The sequence below is a fragment of the Mytilus edulis genome, chromosome 11 (assembly GCF_963676685.1).
Source record: "Mytilus edulis chromosome 11, xbMytEdul2.2, whole genome shotgun sequence".
In the NCBI taxonomy this organism is placed as follows: Eukaryota; Metazoa; Mollusca; class Bivalvia; order Mytilida; family Mytilidae; genus Mytilus; species Mytilus edulis.
Window position 1 is genome coordinate 70591944 of NC_092354.1, and position 25338 is coordinate 70617281.

A 25338-nucleotide genomic window follows, 5' to 3' on the forward strand; every position below is an offset into this window, starting at 1 on the left:
GGGGTAGATAATATATAGGTTCGTTTCGTGTGTATTTTAGTCCAGACGCCATCTAATTAACTATCGATTTGACCTCAGATGACCATATAAGCGATGTAAACAAAAATAAAGATACGAATAGATTAAACCAACACGTGCAATTGCATTTTTATAGGTCTGTTTGATTTTATTTTATAGATTAAAAATAGATGTTTCTCATTGTTTTTAACCATATAAGAATGATTTTATGTGCATCGAATTAGTAATCAAATGATTTACCGTAGTTTCACTTTCATTGTTGACAATTTTTTTCTTTAAATAACCAGTACACGTACAATGCATGCGTTGTCAATCTCTAGCTAGGGGTTAACTTGAAGTTCACATGAATACCGGTTAGAATGATGATGACGTTTTCACTTGCAAGTGAATCAGTCAAAAATTATGTTTAATCGCTTATTTCAACAAAATTAAAGGAAATTGATTGCTAAAAGCAAATTATTATTTCATTATTCCAATTTGTAATTAAATATTTCGTGGAAGGGCAGACTAGATTTTTTTAGTGTATGAAGACTATAAACCCTAGTAATCACACACAAAAAGTTTTCATCATCCGACTTGAAAGACTGTCGTCAAGTACTTTTAGTAAAAAATAGCTATTCGAACACACCTTCTTTGTTTTTGTGACTCATTAGATAGGTATTTCACATGACCCATATATTTCATCTTTTAGTACTGTGATTTTTTTGTGTTATAAAGTCAACCTGTAGCTTTAATATATAAAAATGATAGAATCTGAAGCGAGACGATGTATGAAATATTCTTACTTTGTGCGATATCAAGACAAAATACTCAACTCAAACACGCCCTAACATAAAAAGGTGCACTCGATTTTCTCTTTTCGATACAATTGTTACCCATTTTTTGGAATTTTTTCTTCAGTCACATAATGGAAGGGCAGACACGAAAATTACTGAACTAATAGATTGATATGTTTTCCGTCCGTGGTAATTTTTTCATAAAAATCGGAGGTTATGCATTTTCTTCATCCAACTTGAAAGATACCCATGTCGTCGACTTGATATCTAATTGTTCTGCTTAACTATGTTCTAGATAAATTGAAAACTTATGCAAATGGTGTTTTTAAAATAAAACACCTCGTAATTGAGAAGAAAATTGCAATTTTGTTTGTTTCTATCAACTTTTAAAAATTTTGTCACTATAGTAAACAATACAGTAAACATTTGTCGCCTTCTCTAACAAAGAGCTTCGATTCTTTTGTTCTATTTCAACCTGGTTTCCGACTGGTGTGAGTAGGTGGTTATATACATTCTATAATTTACATTCTATAATTTAATTACTCTTTGATGCTTGCGGTAAAATTGAGATCTAATCAAATTTTACTTTAAAATCTACAATTAGTAAGTGTTTCGATGTGTATTGTTTTCAATTGTAATTTTGATAAATAATTAGAACCAAACAAACTTACTTCTCAAAGGTATTTATCACCACACGCTCACTTGTTTATGGTTGACTGACTACAGAATACACAGATTAAATTTTGGCACGTGCCATTATTAAGTTATAGGACGGCTGATAGGCAGAAAATCTATTAATTTCTTTTATTTTTATATTATGATTGGGTCTGTTACTTTAATCAGAGACATATATACACATGTATATATATGTCTCTGCTTTAATTTAGTATCAAAATTATATGTCAGACAATCGCAATAAATAAACTATTGCATTTACAGTTAAACAGCGTTGTGAAAGTATACAGAAATTAAATGGAGTAGGCTACTGTCCTGGCAGATTATTTTTGTGTCAATGAAATAAAAGTCCAATTTTTTTTCTTTCTAAAACCTCATGTTTCAAACTTTCCAATGAACCAACATTTGCTTACCAGACATTTGAATTGAAGAAGATATTTAACTTTATATTTAGATTTAGAGATGATTTCAACAAAATTTCTAACGTAATCGGCTACTGTCCTGGCAGATTTTTTTAACTTATAGATTTTTTATTTTTATTTTTTTTACAAATAATATTATTAAATACCCTGTTCTTTATTATACAATTTAAATTTTAACACTATGTGGAGTTAAACAAAAGTTACATATAAAAACGTATCGAAAAAAACTGTCTTTGTTTTATCTGTCTGTTTTTAGACCTTCCCCCAAAAATGACGTGGTACACAAGAAAAACAAAACATGAAGAATGGCGCCGTAAAGTGAAAGTAACGATAAACTGCGACAAATTTGGACAAATGGACCTTTAAATGAAGATCATACATCGATTATATATCAACGCTTGATAGATTTAAGTACAGGTAAATCATTCCTCTCCTTAAAATACCACATGAGGCGTACTCGGTGACATCTTCATGGAGAGATGTGGAACAGAGGCCACAAATAAGTTATACACAATGAAAACATGGAAAAGTACACGTCATGAGGCCAGAGCGTAACAATATATCCATTTCTTTTTTGGTATATTTAAGCAATACTTTTACCTTCAGAAAAAAAAAATATAATATGTTGTTTAGATCTTTGCGTAAATTTTTATGTTAATGCTTTCCATTGTATAAAGCACCCTATATTTTTAGATTTTAGTTGTGTACAGTAAATCTTATAAGTAAATATTGATAGGGCCTCGATATTTTTACCTTTTATTGCGTAAATTATTTTATCAGTCCTTACATATTTTTGATTTTATCTAATAGGGCCTAGATATTTTTACCTTTATTGCGTAAATTATTTTATCAGTCCTTAAATATTTTAGATTTTACCCGTGTACAGTGAATTAAATTTTTTTTTTAAGTTAGTTGGGGAAATTTTTTTTAGTGTATAAATTTTAATTAACTCCCGTCTGGATGATATCCGCTGAGGAGGTGTTCCATAACTGGAAGGATTTACGAATAGAAGAAGAAGTTAACCTAGTCATGATCATCTGGTTCTTCTTTTGTTGAGATAATCCAATAAAATCTTTTAATTTTCTATTTTCATTCTTAAACAAATTGTTTGAAATGTCTCCATTGTAGGTACTTTCTTTCTTTACTAAATTGCTTACTTTGTAAATAAACAGCATACTAATAGATATTTAGGCAATCAGGCCAAACCAGGGCTGAAAGTTGATACTTATATTCAATTTATCAGTCATTTTTATATGGCACTGGCTACGGTTACATGGAAATGTAACAATAATAAAAATATTATTGTTACATTGGAGACTAAATGCCGGAATGCATGGTTGGGTAAGGATCTGTTTAATTACGAATGTAACAATAATTATTGAGGCTACGGTTACATAGCGTTATTGTTACATGAAAAACAGCTGTACGATGGGACTAGCAATATGTACTAAATAATAAAAAATGAAGACATTTATTTTATATTTACAATACATACAGTTATTACATACAATTTATTTACTGTAATTTTTTATTTACAATGACACTTTCTACAAATCAAGTAAGTGGTTTTTAAAGTCTAACACATTTTTGATGAACGAAATTACGTTCCCCACGGTTACGTGTACATACAGAAGTTCTTAGTATTTAAGTTACAGTTAGCAAACTTTGCTTTTGATGTATCAATTTGGGTCAAGTTGTATAGCTGTTTGAAATTTATGTCTTGATTTTGTTTAAGTTTCGCCGGTTTAAAACCCATCCCAATTTTTTAAGTTTTTCACCCTAACAAAATGGTTTAAAGTATAATGACAGTAATAAGAGTAGGTGTGCAGTTAAATACTTTTAAAAAGTGAAACCATTGAACTATATGTTTCGCCTTTGACACTTCTAATCTTGAGTAGTATCTTTAAGAACATCAAAACCATTAATACGTAAAACTATTCAGGTTATACACCATTTGATTGTTGAATAATAATATTTATTATTTATCATTATTACAAGTATTGTTTAGTACATATGAAAGAATTAAGCAAAACAACTATAGAAGATTTAAGTTTAATAAATCTAGTGTACATTGCTGTTTTTCATGTAACAATAACGTAATGTAACCGTAGCCTCAGTAATTATTGTTACATTCGTAACTAATCGGTTCCTCACCCAGCTTTGCATTCCGGCAATTAGTCTCCAATGTAACAATAATATTTTTATTATTGTTACATTTCCATGTAACCGTAGCCAGTGCCTTTTTATATATCATGTTCTTGTTGTATGAGCCTTAACAAAGATATTCAATATTTATACATGCATTCCCAAAAATTCTGTAAAAAGAGGGGTCTATTATCTTAGGTAAGGTACCCTAAGGTATACATTATCTCCATATAACGTTACTTACTGACACGCAACTATGATTTATTTGTAAGAGCTGGAAACTGAGGACTTCAATTATTATAAACAAACATTTCGATGGTAATTTTACAAACTTCTTCAATATTTTCAGAAAGAAAACATTAAACTTTGCACTTTAGTCAATACAGTTGACTCCATTTATACCAAGTAAAATGTTTGAATTATATTACTTTCAGTTCTGGTTAGGCATTTAATAATAATGCATTGTAACAAAAAGAGTTCTGATTATATTACTTAAAGGATCGATATTGATATGCGTCATTGATTTCTGTAAATATGATTCGAAAGAAATTCGCATTTCAAAAATCCTTTCGGTGATATCTATTGAAAGACAGAGCAATATTGCATATAAAGTTCATAACAGTGTAATTTCATTTTCACAGATTACTTAAAGGGTGCACGGTTGAGTTCACGTGTTAACAAACTTACCTTTGGAAGTCATACGATATCATAGAGGACTATTTGAAAGTTTTATAATGATCAATCATTTAATTTTAAATGTATGTTATGTTTTCACATACTCATCTTTTTTCATTTTTTCTTCCTTTTTTATTCAGGAAATTATATCTGATGTATGTTCTAGCTCTATTTCCTTGCATTCGTAATTTTAAATGATAAACGGAATTTATGCAAATAAAACTGAGACGAAAGGCAATAACAGTGATATTCAGTATTAAACGTCAAAACATTGGAGTGGTTTGTTAATACTTTTTAGTTCGCAAAATGACATATGTATGAAACAAATCTGAGCATGAATTGTGGCAATTTGTCACTACTTTTCTCATTAAATTGTGTTTAGACAACATAAATACATTAGGAAAGGGCAGGAAGGTTGTTAGTTATACAGGCTCTATTTGTAATTAAGAATTGTAGTGTTATAAAATTGCAAATTTCGGCAAATATTTTCGAGTCGGAAATACCGAGCACATTGAAGAAAATACATACATGTAATACATGTCTAATTGAAATGTGTTTTACATATCAGATATAGGAAAACACATTGTGCTTAATCATTTAGTAGTACTGAAACTTTATTTGTGTGCCCCAACACTAGTTGGACATTTCACCAAATATATATGCTTTTCTATTTAAACGCGTAGATGGTGATTGTTCGTCCCATTGCATGTACATTACTTATGACGTTATGGACAATAGCTATCAACTCAAAAAACATAAATGTCTCATTTAAAAAAAAAATTAAAATTAAAATCGTGAATCAAAAGTTAAAATGCTAGTAAAAACTAGGCTAAATAAAGCCTTTATCGGACCTTGTCCATTCCTCAGTTTGTGGTTTTATTCACATCGTCTAAACAAATTAAAAAAAATTGAAGTAATTCATTATTAATAGTCTATAAAAGACATTTAATACACTTAAAACGCCATTTTATTATCTTCCCTTAATGAATTAGTCTTGCTGTTCAGTATTTTTGTGTTACCTTTTTAACTGCAAAAAATGTCTCCAAATATATATCACCAATCTACGCTTACTCTGTCAATCGTATGAACATTATGTGTTAACATTACTTATCAGCATGCACATAGCAATCTTTCATCACAATTTTCTAATCGGTTCTTGTTTTTTTTATAAATGGTTCTTTTTATAAATCTTTCAGAAAGTTATATGATAAAACTGTTATATTTTTCAAGCCAAACACTCAATATTTTGACTAAAAGTTTCCACTCACTTATATTGTCTTCTTTATTCAGTAGTACCAATCGTCAAACGCTTTTGTGTCCTATGCGACTGTTCCAGACAAGGTTGACATAGTGTGGTACAATATCTCCAATACTGGCATACACATGTTGGATTGAGATATGGCGAATAAAGAACGAGAGAACTTTTACAGAGGATCTACACTGATATTAGATAATACCAAGACCTCATTTGTGGATCTTCTAGAACTCTATTTAAAATTAAAGAATATTTCGTTTGAGGATTTTATTGATCTGCATCAACACGAAATTTACCATTTAAGTTACGGTACAAGTAGAACCTGTTGTCAGTGTACCCAAGGATATGTTCTTCCCTCAAAGCGTATTCTCTATTTGGTACAACTGGAAATCCTTTTTGATCAGTATAAAAGAAAACCCTGTCATCATTCAGGTAAAAAAGGAGACTTTTGTTGTGCGAAGCCAAAATCAGGCATTAAAACGGATACCCTAGATATAACTTTAATAAGATTCTTACTGGTGAACTTTTGTCAAGATGTTTTCTGGTATAGCTGTTTGGATCTACCATCGCAATCATTTGAGGATTTTCTGAATAAAAACAAACACCACATTTATCATCTTAGAGAACGGAACATGCAATGCTGTCAATGCCCTCTTGGTTACATTTTTCCTAAGACAGATAGATTGCAATCTCTTGATCTTGATGAATGGAGGCGTATGTTTAACTTGCCCGTTTTACCCTGTCCGCTTCATCGAATTTCACCTAGTGATTTAATTTGTACTGTGTCAGCATCGAGTGGCATTGATGTTAGCGATCTTGGATACAATTTTACTAAACTTATAATAGAACAGTGCTGCCCACTTCGAAAAGCAATCGATATTCTTATTGGCCTAAGAAATACATACATAGGACATGCAAGCGTTGGAAGGATATCAGACGCTAATTTTGAAGTATTCAAATCTAACATTGCATCGGGAATAATGGAGATAGCCAGAGTTTGTGAAAATGAAGCCTTTACCAAGCAATCTCTTTCAGACGTTTGCAAACGGCCACTCGACGAAACACTGTGTATTCAGTATCAAAATATGTTGTTGGAAAAGATTGTGAAGGAAAACCGATTAGAAGAGGTAACTTATATATTATATATATTATTGTTTTGATTCTCAGTCTAAAATATTAGGCAACGACGCGTGCTGAAGTCCATCCTCGTCAATTTATCAACGAAATGCTCGCGATTTTATCCATTACAACCAAACAACTAATCAAACGTTTAGTACGCGTAAAAGTGGTTTACTAACTATGTCATTTTACTTTATATTCTCAACAAGAAAACAAACAGTTATGAAAAGTTGCCAATTAACAGAATATATATGTCATATTCCACTTCGGACCAGTCGGAATATGCATGATTATTAATTATTTTAAGCCCCAGTTCGGTTCTTGTTTGACAATATTTAGCTTTTATGGAGTGTTTTCTTAACTAGTATATCTAGAAGATTTTAGCATCTTTTTAGCTATATGTTTTGAATATACAATCAGTGTTTTCGTCTTTTTACACAACCGGTCTCGCTTCACCTTGTTGTTAATATATATTCAAAACAGATATGAAAACACCAATCAACTTTATGTTGCCTGGTAACCATACACTTTTCAAGTCAATGCTCATATTATCATTTCAGAAAATAGACGACATCGCAGTGAAAATTCCTGAACAGATAGAACAAGCTGTTAATAATGCATTTAACACTAACATACCGGACATGATGGAGCAATCTGTTCAGTCAGCAATTAAAAAAATCTACGAACCGAATACAAGCCTGACAAATGGTAATGTTTTATAATTATTGAATATGATGGATTTCTACTAGATGTGATGAATGTGTTTTATTCCGATGTTCCGTACTTCAGCACTAAGTCCTTTTCCATTTCCTACATTCTATTAAAAAATAATACCATTCAAACTTTCAAAAATCGAAATTGTCAATACTGTACGTTCAGTTAAAAAAGGTTGCTTAAATATATAAATTATTAAATTTTTTAAAGAAAATTATAATTTCAAATTTTTCCTTATTTGGTGAAATTTTCAAAAATTTTCAAATAAATCAAACAAAATTGGAATTTCAATATTTTAAAACTTTCATAAAGAATCCGAAAAACTAAAATTAAAAAAAAATGAAGTATTGAACTGATAAGCGTTACCCGGAACATTTTCATACCTTCCTCTATTTCTTCATGTAACAAAGTAAACAAAAATACACATAATCTTAAATTAAAGTTTCAGGTTTTCGTGTCCGATGTCAAGTCAACGAGTAAATTATACCTGCATTTGCATGACTGTCATATATTTTCATGTAACAAATTATGATATAGCTCAGAACAAATAAAAGGAAGCAGAGTTAAGTTCATAAGCACTTAACCAATCCCCTAAATTTTATTGAATAATTCTAAATATGCTTTTTAACTTTCAGACCAACAAAGAAGAAAAAGAAAACTTTTAGGTAAGTGTTTTGACCGAGCGTCGCTGGTGAGTTTTTGTAGATAAAACGCCGGTCTGTTGTACAATTTCAATCCTGATATAAAATGTTTCACATAGAAATATCAATTGCCTATTAACAAATATGTCATCCAAAACTAACATATATGTTGTCAAAGAAAAAATGCGTTCTTACTATGTGCTATAGAACTGTTTCCTGGAATCGACATGGTGTATGCCAAAAAATTATGGTTTGTTGTTTATTGTTTGAGTATAACACAGCAAATTATTTTCATTTGTTATATTGTTTCACATTTTGTCATTGGGCTTTTTCTGTTAGATTTTGTGCATTGTCGGAAGCCTTAAATTGTTCACTTCTTTTCATGATCTTAATGGATTGTTGTGTCATTGTCAATCATATCCCTTTTTCCTATCCTGATTTGTGTTAAACTTCTCTGGATGTATTTTTTTTATATTGAATAACACATTATTTAATTAAGACCCACTTGTTTATTTCTTCCACCTGTTCATGTGTTTGTCTTGGACAAAAAAATAAAATCCAAAACCATCATCCATATTCTGATCAGTAATACTGTTTGTATCTTTAAAATATCCGCATTTCAGATTGCAAATAAAAAATCTCAAATTTAAATGTCCTGAGCGAAGAAATTAAGTTATCTCTTATAAATCAATTTTTTTTATAGAAAAATCTTTTTTTGAGATTTATTTAAGTACAAATGTGGCAGTTATTGAAATAGTTCTATCAGTGAAGGATATTTTTGTTAGAGTAAACATTTATATACATATATTCTACAATTTTGCTTTCTTTGTAGAAGATACATTAAGCATGATTAATTGTCATTCATCAGAAGACACCTTTGTTGAAACAGATGTAATTTCCATCGCCTTGAATGAGCTAGAAAACACAGGCGCATTAGTGCTCACAGGAACGGCTGGTGCAGGTAAATCACGTAGTAGTTTAGAAATATTACGAAGGTATGCGCGTGACCATGATGTGTACTGTGGGATTAAATTAAACAACATTTCCGAATGGATTGAAATACTAAAAGATGAGGATTGTTTGATTGTACTTCTTGATGATGTATTTGGGAGAACTAATTGTATATTCAATGCAGAAGATGAAAAGTTTTTTGATAATATACATTCAATGGTTGTCCAAGGTTTTGTAAAAGTTATATTTACAATGCGAAACACAATTCGTTCGGATCAACAGGTTTCAGATATAATTGATAGGCAACGAATATTTCAAAAGTCTAGATTTATTGATTTAAGTTCGACTCAAATCGAAATGGATGAAATGCAAAAGAAGGAATGTCTGCTTAAATACTGTAAACTGAACAATATCCTTATAGCAGACACTCAACAATACTTTGATGACAAACGTGTTCTTGATCCTTTGGTGCCTATGTTTTTAAGGGAACAGGACGTTTATGAAATATCTAACATAGATATAAACCCTCTTATGGGTTATCCTGAATCATGCTTCCTTTTTGCGTCTAATAGGAAATTTACTCGTCTAGGAGTGGCTTTTTTCAAACACCCAACAAAGTCTCTTTGCAAGGAAATAGATAGTCTCAGAAAGTCTGGAAATATTAATGACGAGGAAAAATTACAGTACGCTATTTTAGTTTACATGGCCTTAAACGAAGATTTGCTGGATCTTCATGAAATCAAAATGCACAAATTTAAAAAAGTACTTGAATTATTATATGATAAAAAGGAGTTCACTGCCCAAAATATTCGCCAAGGATTAAGACAGTTGACCATGAGATATATAAGGACCAATCCTAATGGTACATATTCATTCCAACATCGAAGCATTTTTGAGGGTGTTTTATTGTCTTATAATGATATTAAAACCGAATCCCTAATACCTTTATTTCACATCGATTTCATTTTGGAAATGGGTCGGCTAGATGGACATATTACACAATCTGGATTGGAAAATGAAATAACACTGGTATTCAGAAAGGAGGACTTCAAATTGTTGGCACACAAGATTATTGCTGAGTTACGAAAAAACGATTCCCCGCAAAAATTTATGGAAAGGCTCTGCTCGTCTAGAATTTTACGAAATGCTGACGGTTATTTTCTCGAAGAACTTTTCAAGGAATACATGTTAACTAACTGTGAAATGTTCTGCAGATTACGCCATTTGGATTCAGAAAAAGAGTCGAAAAGATTCCATGAAAAATATATGGACAGAGATTATATAACCTCTAAACGAACATCAGTAACATTTCTAACTTTTATGCTGAAGTTTTCTATAAAATATGCAGACAATACCAGTTCAATTTGTCATATTCTTAAATTGATGGAACAAGATTTGCACGTTCATAAGAAAAACTACATAAACAAAACTCACGAAAAATGTTTTACAGAAGCCATTCTACAATCATGTGCATACTTAGATAGCGACAGACTTAACATCATATGGAAGTTTATAGAAAAGAACAGGATCAGTTTAGATGAAACATCATTTTTTTTATATAATTTTAATCTAAAGGGGTTGAATAGCGAAAGAAAAATTGAAGCATTAAAGCTGCTGACGCGTACTGTTTTGACATCTGATTTGATTGACAGTAAATACATATTAGCAAAAGCGATTGAGGTAAACGATACCTCTTTAGTAGAATTAATTTTTGAACAAGCTAATTCTAAAATTGACGTTCATTCAGCTTTGTACTATGCATGTGCACAAGGAGCGGTTTCAATAGTTCAATGGTTTTTCAGTAACTTCACACAACAAGAACTCACTATTGAAAAAGCATTCCTAGTGTCATGTTCAAACGGGAGCACCGAATATCCAATTGCATCTTCTACATTCCAAGATGCATGTTTAAATGACACTGGGAAAGTAGTTTTGTTTCTGTTAAAAAACTTTAGGGCTAAAATAAATAATTTAAGCACTGCAATGCATAATGCACTGTTACGGTCTCAGTTTAACACATCTAAACTTTTAATGGAAAACACAGATAACTATTTTAATGCAGAAGCAGTATTATTAGGAATTGCAAGATATACTAAATATGAATACGACAATACAAATGCATGTTTTGCCTTTGTTAAGGATTTTGCAACCGATTACTTGTGTTTAAATGCAGATGTCGTACATGTTGTTTTGACAATTGCTGAAAAGTATAATAAAAATTTTGACATGGTGAGGTGGATTATGAGTATAGCACCGAATGAAATATTTTACAAAGCATGGAAAAAGCATAAATGGATACACAAAAAAATATGCGCACTGGAATTGATATATGATACAGAATTTTACAAGACATCAAAATTGACCGAATTAATTGACGAGGAATTAGAATATGGAAATAATAATTGTCTAAGATTTTTGATAGACAAAATAGATAAAGAGAATGCCGTAAAAGTCATTGCTGAAAAAGTGTGTGCATGTGGTGATGAGAATTTAATGCAGATGATATTTGAAAAATTTAGCAGTTTAAACATTGAAGATGCAATGAACATCGCACTGAAAAAAAGGAATTGGGAAGCCATTAAATGGATATGTAAAAACTTTAATATTGAAAAGCTGAATTTCGAGGCTATCATTAAGACAATAATGACTTGTGGTTCCATACCTGTAATAAGATACTTTACCGAGATAATTGATCGAAAGTATTTCGATTCAAGGAATATTTTATTGGTTATTCAACAAGGAGTATCATTTAGGGATGAAGACGATCGCGCACATTTAATTAAATTTTACCTTCAAGATACTAAAAATATATATAGAATTAATGATATATTGAAATTGTCATGTATGAAACAGAAGAAATATACTGAAGTGATATTCAAGACATTATTTCAAAATTGTAAAATCGAATTCCTGCATTTAAATATAGCATTGAAAACTTTGCTGCTGTCACGAGACTTCGATTCGCTTAAGATCTTATTGTGTACATTTGATACTACCATTTTCGATATGAATATACTTATTGAAGGCATTTGGGACATTTTTAGGAACAGAAGACATGCTGAAAGCATTACAAAGTGGTTGTTACAGAATTTTGATCCAATATTGTTTGATATATCATACATTTTGAAAAAAACATGTGGTGCTGACAAATTAGAATTTGCTCAATGGCTGTGTCGTCAGTTCAATTTTTCCAATATTACTTTGGAATCAGTATTTATATATGCATGCAAGCATAGTGCTATTTCCGTACTGCAATGGTTATTTGAAAAGATATCATTTCAAATTAGCTTTAAGAAAGTTATCAAAGAATTATTTTATATAAGTATGTCTGTCATCATATTCTTAATTCAGAATTTTGATCTAGATCGATCTGACATTGATAAGTTATGTAGTAAAATAAAATCAACGGTACCAATTTTGTTGCACCAGATGCGCATTTCGACAATATATGTCTCTTCAGTGATGCTCGTGGCCAAAATATTTGAAATCCAAAGCTTATATAAAAGATGAAGAGCTATAATCCAGAAGGTCAAAAAAGTATAGCCAAATTCGTGGAAGGAATCAGAGCTTTGCATGAGGGAGATACATTCCTTAATTTATAATAATTTCTAATATTTTGTAACAGCAAATTTTAATAACACAAAAAATCCGTATTTTCATGCCAGTACCGAAGTACTGGCTACTGGGCTGGTGATACCCTCGGGGACTAATAGTCCACCAGCAGAGGCATCGACCCAGTGGTAGTAATAAAATCAACGGTACCAATTTTGTTGCACCAGATGCGCATTTCGACAATATATGTCTCTTCAGTGATGCTCGTGGCCAAAATATTTGAAATCCAAAGCTTATATAAAAGATGAAGAGAATATATTCTGTAGTTAATTTCTGTAAATTATGTAGAATATATTCGAGAGAGGAGGTTGATCAGCTAGAATTTCAATTATGTATTTTTGAGGCGTATGGGAGTAAATTGGTCGACGTCAAGTTAGTGTTTGACAGTGTCTGTCGATTAAGCTCATTAGCAGAGGTGAAGTGGTTCATGAGAAAAGTCGACAACAATCTTCTTAATTTGTTTTCGGCCATAAAAGAAGCACTGCGGGGAAATAATGATAAAACTTTCCTGTTTTTATTTGAGTTTGTAAAACTAATTGACCTCAAGGAGGCCAATAAGATCTTTATTAAAGCTTGTTACCATGGTAATTTGAAACCTGTAAAAATCCTTCATAATAAGTATGGAGAATCACTTAGAATAACAGTAGCAATGAAAGAGCTTTGTAAAAACGAAAGTATAACACATAAGCATTTTGATGTTTTTAAGTTTCTTGTGTCGTTTTCTTCACCAAGTATCATAGACTGTCAATTACTTTTGAATCAGGCTTGTAAATCTGGCGACATAGAAAATATAACTTACTTATTATACGTCTTTGATCCTGATATATTTGAAGTACGCTCAGCAATTCACCATGCTTTCGACACCTTTTTATCAACCGGCCATAAACGACATTGTGAGGACATAACAAGGTTGCTCTTAAATCGATGTCAGTGTACTTTGTCGGATATACAAGCTGTTATGGAAACAGTATGCAGTAAAGGAATGGTAAATTTAATGAAATGGTTAATCCTAATATTTGGTCCAGATTCTTTTGATTTCCGGAGAATTTTAAATATTGCGATCCGTCCAATAAAGACTGAAATTTTTCCATTGGCATTTTGTCAGTGTAGGAATTCGCAAATTGATCTGCAGAATATCATCGTTAGTGCTTGTAAGACAGGTGGAAATGAGACATTAATGATTTACATCTTTTTCGCAGTAATGGTTGGACTAGACCAAAACTTGGTTGTTAATACAATGGATACTATCTTAGATATTCGAAGTAAACATTCAACAGATATTACTAATGAAGTTATCAAGTTTTTGTTCATGAAGGTTGACAGCAATACTGTAGCTTTAACATCAATATTGAAAAAGAGCTATACGAGCGGACGAAATGCTTTAGCCTTATGGATTCTGAAAAACATACATCATTCCTTAATTGACATACAAGAAACTATACATGAAATATGTAGAAAGGGAGACATTGATAGCATAAAATACTTGCTTCATACGCGTAAATATGCAAATCTTGTAAACGAGTTCTGTATACATAATGCATTTAGCAGTGGGTCATTCGAAATGATAAAAATGTTAATAAAAGATTTCCCCCGTATAACTTTTGACACAAAAGTCGCTATGAACAATGCTTGTTCGAGTGGAGACTTTGCAGTTGTGCAATGGCTATTCTATAAATATTCAATCTGTTCTTATGACCTACCGTTCTTGAAACCACTCTTGGATCTAAAATTAGCACGGTCAGTTTTTGATTTAAATTCTGCTATGATCAACGCCTGTAGAAATGGTAACACAGATGTCGTACAATGGCTGCTTCAACTTTATTCTTGTGAAACGTTTGACATGAAACTAAGTCTAATTGAAACAAGTGCGAGTGGAAACGCTGATTTAGTAAAATGGATGCTAGCAGTATATGATAATGACATTTTCGACATTGAAACTTCTTTAAGAACTGCATGTAAAACTGGAAAACTTACAGTCGTTCAACTCTTCATTGAAAAATTTGGGATCGATGCTTTTGATATGGAAACTATAACAACAGAGGCAAGCGCAAGCGGAAATATTGAACTTGTGAAATGGCTTCATGAACCTGTTAGTTGCAATTTGTTTGATATTTGACTTGCGATGATGACGTCATGCATAATTAACAAAATTAAAGATGTCCATTGGATACTAAGCATAGTTATTTTGATACGTAAATAGGTTCGATTAATGCATTCGAGTTGTAAAGTGTGTGACAACCCTAATGATGTTCCATTCGGAGCTAAAATTTATGAAAAACCTATTTTAATTGACGTTCAAAAGCGATGTCATAACATATAAAAAAAAGACAATTATGAGGATGGAAATGTTCGTCTTGTTCCATTTCATATTTGCACGGAGAGTTTGCCGAACCAAATTTTTTACTTGTATAGCAGATCCTAGAATATGTAAAGTGATAAAAATATAATTTCAAATGTTGTTCTTACTAAATGTCCTTAATTGTCATGCTTTTTTTTTTTATAGGAAAATGTAAAATCACAAAAAGACTTAACTCCGAGGAAAATTCAAAACGGAAAGTTCCTCATCAAATGGCAAAATCAAAAGGTAATACACATCAAACGAATGGATAACAGCTGTCATATTCTTAACTTGGTACAGCCATTTTCTTATGTAACAAATGGTGTATTAAACCTGGTTTTAAAGCTAGCTAAACTTCTCACTTGTATGACAGTCGCATTAACTCCATTATATAAACAACGATGTGTGAAAAACCCAGACACAAGAGGTAAAAAAGTCACAAATAGGGGTATACCAGCAATACGAAGTCCACCCAAAACTAGTGGTGATCTCAGGTGATCCGGAAGTAAGCAGATCCTGCTCCACATGTGGCACCCATCGTGTTTTTATTGGTTTAACAAACCCGGTGAATTCGATAGGCCCCATTCGTGAAAAGGGAACGGGATCGTAGTTAAGAAAATAAGGAACATATCCGATATATTCTGTGAAACGGATATTCCATATCGGTCAACCAACTCGTGATGGCGTTCGTAAATTTTACGAAGTGATGATTTCAACTTTTCATTAGGAACTCTTGGTTTAAAAATGAAAGGAGTAGGGCCACGAAGGGTCAAAAATGGCCCTGTCTCAGAAATTGACTAAATTACTCCAGAATGATCCCTTACTAGGGTAGTTTATAAATTGATAACCATCAGACTTGTAACTCTGTCTGTATAATTTTCCTGAACGTCAGAAAAGACCATGGTGAAATCCTATTTTAACAATTTGTGCGTAACGTCAAAATTAATTTTCTTGACGTTCTTATACTAATATAATCCTTTCACCACAAGTATTATTTTGCAAAGTATTTCTTGAATCTCATACACATAGTTCGTTCTTTATATATATATATATTAACAGAAACTTACTAAAAGCCGGACAGATTAAAGTTGCAAACAATGCTCCAATTACATTAAGTACAATGGCACCGAAAACTCGTTTTCGGCTTTGATATTCACGAAATAGAAATTGCAGACAAACAAAATTCTATAGCATAGATTACATTCAAAGTTATATATAGTTTCCTAACACATTAAGGCATATTAGTCTTATATTTGGCAGAAGGCACATTAATTGAAAGCTGTAAAATATCTTGGCGAGTGGAGTACAGCCGATTTAAAATCTTTAAAAATGTTTTACGATTGTTGTCTCATTGGAAATCATGCCATATCATCTCTTACATTAATATGAATATAAAACCCGTGGTTTCGATGAAACTCAAAACATTTTATTTCCTGGAAAAAAATGAATAATGAAAACAATTCGTATAGACAATACATATAATTCCATATGATATAATCATATAACACATACTATACAAATGTACCACACGTGAACTCATAAGCGCCACGCTCGTTCTAAAGTATGATTATCTGGCTCTTTCCAAATTGTCTTACGCCTCTCCAAATTTTCTTCTTCTACCCTCTGTTTCAGTGTATTTACTCTTTTCGACAGATAAAGCATTTTTGCAGCCAATGCTTCTTCATTGTCACACCCTTTTTAAACAAGAAAATTTCAATTATGATACAAGTAAATAGTTTCACTATTTTTTAATCAAATATAAAAAAAAGTGTGGTGTGATTTCCAATGAGACAACTATTTACAAGTTTATCCAAATGAAAATGTAACAATAATAAAAATATTAGTGCACAAATCTGATAATGGGTCACGTTATGTTGCAGAATATCTGAAAAATAAAAGTCATTCAATCAACAATATTATGGGCTATGTATTTAGCCCAATATCCAAAGTAATTGTTTCCAGATTTTTAGAGCTTTGGAAAATCTGTATCGTACATTTTTTTAATGTGAAAAATATTTTTGATGTTCATAACCAGTGTCCTTATTTGCTTCAAAATACCGATACAGGGGCAAATCCATCTGGTATAATGGTCGATGTGGAGAATCTCTTAGTTTGGCCAGCCGGCAATAGTTCATTTTCGAATTTGTGATATACCAGGGTACCCCCCTCTTATCATTCCCTGACTAACTCGTACCGGTCTAGGTCATAAGCGCTCTGGGCCATTTTAGTGGCAATACCCACCTCTACCTCTGGTATAATGGTCGATGTAGAGAATCTCTTAGTTTGGCCAGCCGGCAATAATTCAGTTTGAATTCGTTTTAAACCAAGATACCATATCCCCCATTTAACCCTCTACTGACAAACTCGTACGGGTCTAGGGTATAAGTGCTAAGAGCCATTTCAAAGGCAATAAGTACCTCTTCTTCTGGTATCATTGCCCTTGTGGAGAATCTCTTAGTTTGGCCAGCCGGCAATAGTTCATTTTCGAATTTGTGATATACCAGGGTACCCCCCTCTTATCCTTCCCTGACTAACTCGTACCGGTCTAGGTCATAAGCGCTCAGGGCAATTTTAGTGGCAATACCCACCTCTACCTCTGGTGTAATGGTCGATGTGAAGAATCTCTTAGTTTGGCCAGCCGGCAATAGTTCAGTTTGAATTCGTTGTAATCCAGGATACCATATCCCCCATTTAACCCTCTACTGACAAACTCGTACGGGTCTAGGGTATAAGTGCTATGAGCCATTTCAAAGGCAATAAGTACCTCTTCCTCTGGTATCATTGCCCTTGTGGAGAATCTCTTAGTTTGGCCAGCCGGCAATAGTTCATTTTCGAATTTGTGATATACCAGGGTACCCCCCCTCTTATTCTTCCCTGAATAACTCGTACGGGTCTAGGGCATACGTGCTATGGGCCATTTTAGAGGCAATAATAAGGATTGGTAATGTTGAGATTAATGAGTCTGATTGATCTCCGTAATGTTGAAGAATTCTGTCTTTGAAATAGAAATTGACAATTTTTATTTTTCTGTTGTTTATATTCCTTCAATTAACTATGTTTCTTATTTTTTCTGATCTGTTTGAATGGATGATACTATCGTATGCATTGTATATTTGAGTTTTAGGATTGGACTATATTTGTAGACAACGAACAGATGATGAAATGCCCACTTGACAATTAATTCCCTTTAATTCCTAAATTTCTATATTTAATCATCTTTTTATTGATTGTAGTTTACGTTGATTCAATAATCACAAAATTTTAATGAATTATTATCTCTGTTTTGTGTGTACTGAGGCAATTAAACTTAGGAGATAACTGTATTGTAATTCAAGCTCCGACGGCATCAATTGGGGATTTGATGGTCGCAAATTAAGTTAACTGGCGACGCGTTAGCGGAGACAGTAAACGGGTATTTGCGACCATCAAATCCCAAATTGATGCCGTCGGAGCTTAATACAATATTGCTATCTTCATTCTAATGAAAATGACAGAAAACAACGTTAAAACATGTATTTATAATCTGTCATATGCCGTCTGCGCTTGCGCGTACGTCCCGTAGCATCAATTGTCAATTGATGCCATGTAAGAAAGTGACGTTATCCAATCAAAATGAACGTTACAAACGTTGTTGCATTAGAATTTTCGTTTACCTTCATTTTAAATGACGCGGACCTTACAGAAGACACCTATTGGCTCAATATTTCTTAATTATCTTGTATTGCTATAAATAGCATAACTATATTGGATATTAACAGCAAAATGTTTTTTTTATTTTCACAATTTAATAACTACCCAAAACATTTCATAGAACGCGGTTTTCATCTCATGAATATTATTGACGGCTAGCCTCATGAATATTAACGCCGGCTAGCTTCACACTAGTGACTATGGGGTATGGGATTTGCTCATTGTTGAAGGCCGTACGGTGACCTTTAGTTGTTAATGTCTGTGTCATTTTGGTCTTTTGTGGATAGTTGTCTCATTGGAAATCATACCACATCTTCTTTTTTATATTATGTTAAAAACTTTCATTTTACGATGGTATTTTGACATTATACGATGGAACTTTGACATTATACGATTGTAATTTGACCATATACGATGGTACTTTTACATTATACGATGGTACTTTGAAATTATATGATGGTACTTTGACATTATACGATTGTACTTTGACATTATACGATGGTACTTTGTTATTATATGATGGTACTTTGACATGATATAATGGTACTTTGTTATTTTGTAAAGACAATCATGGGAAATTAGAAAAAGCAAGAATGTGCACCTAGTACACGGATGCCCCATCCGCACTATCGTTTACTATGTTCAGTCGACCGTGAAAATGGGAAAAATCTCTAATTTGGAACTAAAATTTGAAAGATCATATCATAGGGAACATGTATTCTAAGTTTCAAGTTGATTGGATTTCCACTTCATCAAAAACTACCTCGACCAAAAACTTGAACCTGAAGCGGGACGAACGGACGGATGGACGCACAGACCAGAAAACATAATGCCCATAAATGGGGCATAAAAACACAATGCAAGAATCACTCATGTTGAGAGTAATACAGAAGGTTGATTTGAAGCATGAGTTTGTACATTTTGAAAGAGTAAAGTTAACACCGAACACTGTGGGTATGCTTACGAGACACAAAAGAGCAAGCGGATATGACATTGTAACGGGACCATTTGCCTGTCCGAAACGTGTCCAAAGCATGTGTTCCAATGTTATTTTATTTCACCCGCCGCATGTGTCATGCCACTTTATTCAACCTGGAATATGTTGGCCAATGGCCAATACAACTGTTATATAATACGACTCGTAATGGGGAGGAAGAAGATTGTATATTATTTTTTTTGCGGTAGAATTTATGTTTATACGACATTCGTCTTGAACATGTATGAAATATTTGCCACTGGACGTTAAGCAACCAAAAATAAACCAGTTTACGATTTTATTTATTTCGTTGTAGCATTATATGATGTTATATACCATGTGCAGTAATGTGAATCTAAATGACATAGTTATTTGTTTACATAATTATCCCCCCCTTAAAATACAGAATATAACAATAAATATTTCCATTCTATTCCTTCATGATAGTCCACATGAGGGTCTCTTAAAATTCTGAATTCTTATATTTCTAAGGGTTTTTTTTCCTTTTAAATATTTTTTCCATTATTCTCTATTCAGTATTTTATGTTGAAAATTGTTCTCTATCGTCTGATCATTATCATAATTTGGCACCCCAGTTTTCTATATTTCTTAAGAGGGGAAAGGGAAAAAGGGGGGGGGGGGTATGCTTGTGTAGTGTTGATTCATTTGTGTTCATACTCAATCCAAAAATATAACTTGACTTAAGAAATAAATCAGTATATGGTTTATAACCAAACAAGAAGAAATATCGTTGAGTAAATAAACATAAGGAAACAAGTTTTATTCACCTTTCAATTCAATTACTCATCAAACTTATCATATACAACCATTAGTACTTTTGAGACGACCACGTCAAAATACCCATATGGTCCGGAACATACACATCAATGTTTATATTATTATAAGACCGGAGTAAATTTGATTTGACAATCAAACATTCCCTGTTAAAACACGCGGACGTGACAGAAGACACCATTATGTAGCGTCAACAGTAAATAATGGATCGAAATATTTGGTAAAATATTTTTTTAACATAACTTGATATACAAAAATGGTTTGAGTCTAGATATATATTTTTTTTTTTATACCAGATAATTCACCTTTTAAGTCCATAGCACTCTCAGTCTAGAAGAAAGACAGTATAGTATTGCTGAAAGACATAATCTTCCGTCTTATCTGACGGAAGATACACGTTAATTTCCAAGCTTTTTTAAATCTATGTCTCCATACAATAAAGGAGATATTTGTGGAAGAGTTGATTTGATATAAAAACCCAGGACTCGTATACTTACTTCATCTTGGCATCACAAATGGCTTGCACATTCAAGCTGTGGAAATTTTTTCTGCACACAAAAATCTGCTCATCCTCACTTGGTCTTATTATGGGAATCAAAGTTCCGTCAACTGATCCAACAACATTTGGCATACCAAACATAGTATGAAAATCCTGCTTAATTTCTCTCAAAGAAGGCTGGTCAAGTGGGAATTTTATTTTGTACATGAGTGTGGAAACCAAAGAAATTGTAACTGAGGATATTATCCTGCTAACAGAAGAACGGCTTATACCATGGATGTCTCCTATCTCGGACAGGAAACCCCCCTTTGCATAGTACCTTAAAGTTGTCAAAACTTGATGCAAAGGGGGGATGGCGAAGTTCCTAAGTGTTGGCCTCTCTAAATGAGGGGCAAGCACATCTATCAAATCAAAAATACTACGCCTATCTAAACGGTATCTGGAAATGAGTTTAATATCATTTAAATTGTCCATAATATTGGTCCTATCTCTGAAGACTCTTTCCCTCCGCATTGCCCTGCGTTCATTGTGTCTGAGTATAAGTAATGCGACGGCCATCTTTGCGGACGCTGCGATTAATCTGCGATAGGTTCAAGTACACGATAATAACGTTCGCGATTTGCACGCAATGTACGACCATCGCAAAGTACGATTGTTTTATGAAACGGAATTTTAGCGTTACGTTTGGTTAACGTTCAAACGTACGCTAACGATAGTTTTATGAAACGGCAGCCTGTTATATTATGTAAACACATACATCACGTTATATGCAAAAGCTATAACGTTATGTACAAACAACTGTTACGTTATCACCTATTTCATTATGTGCGAATACCTATTACGATTTGTGCTAATACCTATTACATTATGTGTAAATGCCTTTTACATTGTGTGCAAACATCTATAACGTTATGTGCAAACAACACCTCTTACGGTAAGTGTAACAACCAATTACGTTCCGGTAAACACTGTTTTGACACAGATTAAAATAAAACGCATCAATGATATTCATTTTGAAAATTAAGAAAATTACAAGTTTGAGCTTTCTAAACAACTGTGAACTGCTTCGCCGAATCCTTATTGATTGTAGTAGGTGTGTTTCGGGTGGTTGATTTAGTATTGGAAATGTGGTATTTTAAGATATTGATTGAAATAAAAATGCTCCATGTATATAAATATCTAGTTTTTACGGAAAATTATGTTGTTCTGTAATAGTTTTACACCAAGGGAAAGGTGTGTCTGAATAAGAAACCCCGTCGGCCGGATTTTATATTGACAACATCAAACAATGATTTATAAGATATTTTTTTATTATAACCTTTTTTTGGTTATCTTCGTTCAAACTTTGACAAGTGATTATATTTTACAAATGTCAAGGTTTGTTTGCATATTCCTATTAAATCCATGGGTTAATATGGATCAGGTCAAGGTTGACCGTTTCGTGTATTCATATTACAAACAAAAAAATACGTCATGCTCCTTGTATGCAGTTGTCAATATTGAAGGGTATGAGACGGACGACTTTTTTTGGCAAGCGTTGGATTTGGTAGAAGAGACCAAAGATAAAGGCAATATTATAACCCAAAGTACTTACCTGTATCAGTTTAATAAAGGTAATCATAACTATATTTTTATCTCACGGTTTTATAGAAAAAAAACATGTTTTCTCGAGAATAAATAAACATCATGTTCGGACCTACTAAGGATTAAAAGTGTCTGTAATAGAAACCCGACTACCAGACACGCTCATCATACAAAGATACAGATTTTATATTTCGTAACTCTCTTTTTTGGGGGCAGGGGCTATTCCAGCTGGGGTCCCAAGCCAACAGAAAGGGGTTGGGGTTCCAATCAGTCAAATCCATTGATCTTTTAAATCGTGTCCAAAATGCGGAACCCATACCCCCGGATCGACCACTGGATAACGGGGGGGGGGGGGAGGGGGGGGGGTCGAGAGTAAGAATCCCCCTTTTTTTAAATAGAAACATATGAATAAAAAATATTACTTTCAGCAAAGGAGTAATTAAAGGATTATTTTTGTATTCAAATACTAGATGCTTAATTTTTTTTTCGATATTTGAATTTCTAAAGTGTTTTTTTTAATATCTTGAAACAATTTATAGTGAACGCTATCAAAATTTTGTAATTTCTTATGTTCATGCTATTTAAGGAATATCAACTCATATTATTACGAATAACAATGGATTTTGTTTGCGGGATGTAGAAGCATGGGTTTCCAGAAACCCCGCTCGTAACAGTCTGTGGTCAAAATCCATTGGTATTCGAAACAATAGATCTATTCTATCTACACGTGTTTCAAAAATAGAAACTATGAAGTATAAAAATAGAACTGGCGTGTAAACTTTAAGAGTGTGCGTTATAAACCCTTGCTTTTAAAAAGTGTCGACTTTACTTGTTGAAAATTAAAACGTTTACAAATATACAAACACGACTCTATAATTTCCAAGAAGTGCAACCGCAAGGAACAATAAAATATAAAGAAAGAAGATGTGGTATGAATTACAATGTGACAACTCTTCAGGAGAGACCACATGACGCAGAACTTAAAAACGATAGGTTAGTGTACGGCATTCATCAATTATCAAAGCCTGCACCGCACAGTATCATAACAACAAACTTCAACCACTGAATTACGAGCTATTAACTTGGGAACGGTATATAAAGTATGAGGCGGGGTTAAACATTAAAAGGGAGCCGAACTCTCTCATTGGACAGTGATGTAACATTACAACATAAGTAAAAACTATAAAGAGTAATTCAAAAAGGCTTAAGTCATGAGTTGGATACACGTAGAAATACAGGACAAAATTTGTACGTTGTCCGAAATATTAAATGTATTAGTACTCGCTGCTAAAGAGGAGAACATTCGACAAACCTCGCTTTTTGTCCTGTTTCTAAACTCGTATAAATAAATTTTATGTTTTCTGACAAAGTACATATAAAAAAATATATACATTATTCCATAGTTGTTGAAAATGTTCTGCAGATTACGCCATTTGGATTCAGAAAAAGAGTCAAAAAGATTCCATGAAAAATATACAGACAAAGATTATATTACCTCTAAACGAACATCAGTAACATTTCTAACTTTTATGCTGAAGTTTTCTATAAAATATGCAGACAATACCAGTTCAATTTGTCATATTATTAAATTGATGGAACAAGATTTGCACGTTCATAAGAAAAACTACATAAACAAAACTCACGAAAAATGTTTTACAGAAGCCATTCTACAATCATGTGCATACTTAGATAGCGACAGACTTAACATCATATGGAAGTTTGTAGAAAAGAACAGGATCAGTTTAGATACAACATCATTTTATTATATAATTTTAATCTAAACGGGTTGAATAGCGAAAGAAAAATTGCAGCATTAAAGCTGCTGACGCGTACTGTTTTGACATCTGATTTGATTGACAGTAAATACATATTAGCAAAAGCGATTGAGGTAAACGATACCTCTTTAGTAGAATTTAATTTTTGAACAAGCTTATTCTAAAATTGACGTTCATTCAGCTTTGTACTATGCATGTGCACAAGGAGCGGTTTCAATAGTTCAATGGTTTTTCAGTAACTTCACACAACAAGAACTCAATATTGAAAAAGCATTCCTAGTGTCATGTTCAAAAGGGAGCACCGAATATCCAATTGCATCTTTTACATTCCAAGATGCATGTTTATATAACACTGGGAAAGTAGTTTTGTTTCTGTTAAAAAACTTTAGGGCTAAAATAAATAATTTAAGCACTGCAATGCCTAATGCATTGTTACGGTCTCAGTTTAACACATCTAAAATTTTAATGGAAAACACAGATAACTATTTTAATGCAGAAGCAGTATTATTAGGAATTGAAAGATATACTAAATATGAATACAACAATACAAATGCATGTTTTGCCTTTGTTAAGGATTTTGCAACCGATTACTTGTGTTTAAATGCAGATGTCGTACATGTTGTTTTGACAATTGCTGAAAAGTATAATAAAAATTATTTAATATAAAGTATTTCGATT

The 25338-nt window shown here is 32.5% G+C and overlaps 1 protein-coding gene across 1 annotated transcript; it reads left to right on the plus strand.

Annotated features, from left to right (window-relative positions):
* Window positions 1-4326: 4326 nt before the first annotated feature.
* On the plus strand, window positions 4327-15119 carry LOC139494551 (uncharacterized). Its single transcript, XM_071282712.1, has 6 exons — window positions 4327-4354; window positions 6002-7093; window positions 7646-7793; window positions 8435-8464; window positions 9273-12782; window positions 13270-15119. Exons 2-6 carry the CDS (start codon window positions 6110-6112, stop codon window positions 15117-15119), a joined length of 6522 nt encoding a protein of 2173 aa, XP_071138813.1. The 5' UTR covers window positions 4327-4354; window positions 6002-6109.
* The last annotated feature ends 10219 nt before the right edge of the window (window positions 15120-25338 follow it).